The sequence below is a fragment of the Bison bison genome, unplaced genomic scaffold, assembly GCF_000754665.1.
Source record: "Bison bison bison isolate TAMUID 2011002044 unplaced genomic scaffold, Bison_UMD1.0 scf7180017864180, whole genome shotgun sequence".
NCBI lineage: Eukaryota > Metazoa > Chordata > Mammalia > Artiodactyla > Bovidae > Bison > Bison bison.
The window spans coordinates 935542-939557 of record NW_011494752.1 but is presented as its reverse complement, the minus strand read 5'-3'; the positions used below and the strand labels follow the sequence as shown (position 1 = coordinate 939557).

Below are 4016 nucleotides of genomic sequence, written 5' to 3'. Positions count from 1 at the left end.
GGGGGGCAGGGGCTGCCCGCCACTTTCTTCCTCCTGGGCCTGGCTGGCCTTGGTCAGAGGGAGATGATTCCGGAAGGTGCTTATATCTGTAGCCCCAAAGACATCATAAAATCCCCATGAAGCCACAGAGTTTCCCAAGGGTTCAAACCAGACTGGTGAGACCCTCAGGGAAGGAATCCAGAACAGGCCTGAGGGGAGAGAGGCTATCAGGGGCCAGGATGGCAAAATTCATTTTGAACAATCCGGTCTCAGTAGGTTCTCTGGGTCAGACCTCTCTCTGTGCTGGCGGTAGAAGGGGAAAGCGTGGTCTTTGGGTTCTGGAATCTGCTGTAGGGTTTCCTTCTCTTTGGGCCACTTCCCCAGACCCTGGGAAACACACCTGTGCTCCCTCTGAGGGGACAGCGGGGACCTTGGACTCCGCGCAGACACCACCTCAGGGCCTGCTGCTGGCTCTGGCCTGCGTGCAACGTGCTCTGCGCTAGTCTCTTCTGCTGCCAGGCGGCTGCCCAGCGCAGGGCCCCCCACGTCACACAGTGCTGGAGGCGGACAAGCCAGGACCGCCTGGCATCCCGGGACTGCGGCCGCCACAGGAGCATGGCCAGTGGCAGCAGCAGCAACAGGGTCAGCAGCAGCAGCAGCATCTCCAAGCAGATCCTGGAAGGAGGAAGGCCTCCAAGTACTGGTACTGCATGGAGGAGGGGAAACCCATTTCCTCCCCTCACTCTGCCGAGCACAGGAAAATCAAGTTTAAAGGGAAGTTGGGGAAGAAGCCTGGACTCCTGTCAGGCACATGATGTGGAGGAGACAACGGCAAGGCTTTGGGGTCACACTGACCTGACTTCGGATCCTGGCTCTGCCCCCGGTTAGCTGTTTGGCTCTGGGGCACTCAGTCAGCTGCTTTGAGCCCCGTACCCTTGCCCCATCTGTAAAATGGAAATAATGATACCCTTGAGAAGGAGCACGCAGGCCATGGCAGAGCACCTGGCTCAGAGCAGTTACTTAACTGAAGACAGGTCTGGTCTACTCCCAAGAGGCTCTGCTTGGTCCAGGATCCACCCTGTCCCATCATTGTGTCCCTTCCCCGCCACCCCCCACAAGCCCTGAGCCCCCTAACAGTGGTTCTATGTCCCACAGGCACCTGTCACAGCCCACTTGTGCCTCTGCCCGGCACCCAGGGGCCCCTCAAGGCTCCGGAACAGCCTCAGTACACAGCTAGCCAGAAAGATGGAGCCCAGGCTTTAAGGGAAGTTCAGCCGCTGGGCCTGAGGGTGGAGCTGGAGGCGGAGTCGGGGGAGCTCTTAAAGGGACAGGTTGCCTAAGGGTCGCGGTGCTGGGAGGTGGCCCAAGCCTGCAGGTGGAGGGAAGTTACAGCCAGAGTAGAGTGGTCCATAGGGTTGCAAAGAGTCGGACACGACTGAAGTGACTTAGCATGCAGAGTGGTCCTCAGACTCGTGCCGGTGTAGGGAGAGAAACCTGAGTGCAGAAAAGAGTGTCTCAGATCAGCTTGAGTGGGGAGTGGGCACATCCCATCCTGGAGCAGGTGCAAACTTGAGCACTGTCAAAAAGCAACATTTTTCCAATCTAGAATTGCCCTCCACAAAGATAGTAGAGAAAGAAAATCCTTTTGTTATTGAACAAACATTAAAGCAGCGTGTGACGCATCACAGGCGAACTACTGGGACCGCGAAGACAGAAAAGAATCTCATTCTCCGCCCCCCTTTTTTTGTAGTTATAATTTATTAACTTGTCATCCTGATTTTGTATGGGCTTACTTTCTTTTTTCATTTTATTACCTTTTTATTTTTAGCTTTAAAAATATTTAATTGAAGTATAATTACTTTACAATGTTATGTTAGTTTCTACTGTACAACAAAGTGAATCAGCTATATGGATACATATACCCCCTCCCTGTTGAGCCTCCCTCCCTTCCCCCCATCTCACCCCTCACCGACTCATCACTGAGCACCGAGGTGAGCTCCCTGTGCTATACAGCAGCTTTCCACTAGCTATCTGTTTTACACATGGTAGTGTATATATGTTGGGCTTCGCAGGTGGCGCTAGTGGTAAAGAACATGCCTGACAATGCAGAAGACATAAGAGACACGGGTTCGATCCTTGGGTCAGGAAGAACTCCTAGAGGAGGTCATGGCGACCCACTCCAGTATGCTTGCCTGGAGAATCCCATGAACAGAGGAGCCTGGCGGGGCTACAGTCCATGGGCTCACAAAGAGTCAGACATGACTGACGTGACTTAGCACGCACGCACACATTGTATATAAATGTTAGTGCTACTTTCCCAGGTCATCCTACTCTCTCCTTCTCCCTGTGTCTGCATGACTGTTCTCTATGTCTGTGTCCTGCCAATAGATTCATCAGTATCACTCCCTTTTAAAGCTAGAGCCCAACAGACGCAACCTGTTAACACACATGCTCAAGATAAATAACTTTACCTGGTAATTGGGGTCCCCACCTGTGTTAGTTTATTGGCTTTATCCCAGGAAACACAAACTTCTCCCATCTTTATGGCAAGAGGTAGTTTTGCAGCTTGGAGTAGGGTGCTCTCCAGAGCTCGGCTGTCCCTACTGATTCTGAGACTTGAGAAGCTGTGCTCAGGAAGGTGTTCTATCGCACGTGAAGCCCTCTCTCCCGCTGTGTTCTCCACCCAGGCTCTCAGACACTCTCCCTTCACCCTCAACTGCCTCACCATATTGCAGTCTCTCTTCTCAAAACTGAGCTTTTTAAAATTTTATATACTTATTTCTTTTTGGCCATACTGCTTTTGGGATCTTAGTTCCCTGATCAGAGATTGAACTAGGGTCCTTTAGCAGTTTAAGAACTGAGTCCTAACCACTGGACCACCAGGGAATTCCCATCACGGCTTAACTCTTAAAAGCGTGCAATTCAGTGGTTTCTAGTGTATTCATAGGTATGAATGCCAACAGTCAATTTTATAACATTTTCATCACCATGGAAGTAACCCTAGGTCCTTTAACTATTAATCCCCAATCCCTTCCCACCTTCCACACCCCAGCCCTAAGCAACCACAAATCTACTTGCAAAAATACTAAATGCTAGTGTACAAGCTTTTCTGTGGATATATATCTTCATTTTTCTTGCATAAAGATGGAATGCAAGGGGCTCACTGTGTTCCAGTGAGTGGAAGGGCTGGGTTGTATAGTAATTGGAACTGCTAAACTGGTTTCCAAGGTGGCTTCACCATTTTACATTCCCACCACCGGTATATGAGGGTTCCAGTTTCTCCACATCCTTGTCAACACTTGTTATTACCTGACCTTTTGATTATAGCTATCCTGCCCTCCTCATTCATCCATTTGAGTGAGATTTTGCATTTTCCTAATGACTAATGATGTCCTACCTATTTATGTGTTTATTGGCCATCTGTGTACTTTCTTGGGGAAATGTCTTATCAGATTCTTTACCCATTTTTAACTGGATCACTTGTCTTTTTATTATTAAGTTGTAAGAGTTCTTTATATATTTTAAACACAAGTCCATATATCAGATATATATGATTTGTAAATATGATTTTTCTCCTATCTTATGGGGGTATTTTTCCATTTTCTTTTTTTTGACTTGGAGTAAAAAAATCTTTTTAAATTTTTTAAAAATTTCATTTTTAAAAACTTGTTTTTTAACTGGAGTATAATTGCTTTACAATGTTGTGTTAGTTTCTGCTGTACAACATGAATCAGCTATAAACATACATTTATCCCTCTTGAGCCTCCCTGCCACCCCAGATCCCACACCTCTTTTTATTTTCTTGACAGTGTCCTTGAAGCACACATTTTTTAGCTTTATTTATTATTTGCCTGCTGGGTCTTCATTGCTGCGCACAGGCTACGCTCTAGCTGCGGTGTCCGGGCTTCTCATCATGGTGGCTTCTCATTGTGCAGCACAGGCTGGAGTGCCCGTGGGCTTCAGGAGTTGTGGTGCACGGGCTTACTTGCCCTGTGGCCTGTGGAGTCTTCCCAGACCAGGGCTTGAACCCGGTCCCC

At 48.6% G+C, this 4016-nt stretch overlaps 1 protein-coding gene across 1 annotated transcript in view; it reads right to left on the bottom strand.

The window, feature by feature from the left end:
* The window catches only part of GHDC (GH3 domain containing), a 4537-nt gene extending 3295 nt beyond the window's left edge, over positions 1-1242 (bottom strand). Inside the window, exons 1-4 of the mRNA XM_010842517.1 lie at positions 1139-1242; positions 835-923; positions 380-654; positions 1-86 (exon numbers count right to left, since the gene is read on the bottom strand). The exon at positions 1-86 is cut by the window's left edge and continues 1 nt beyond it. Of these exons, the coding sequence (XP_010840819.1) occupies positions 1-86; positions 380-641 (348 nt within the window). The 5' untranslated portion in view covers positions 642-654; positions 835-923; positions 1139-1242. The remainder of the gene's footprint in view (positions 87-379; positions 655-834; positions 924-1138) is intronic.
* Positions 1243-4016: the final 2774 nt, after the last annotated feature.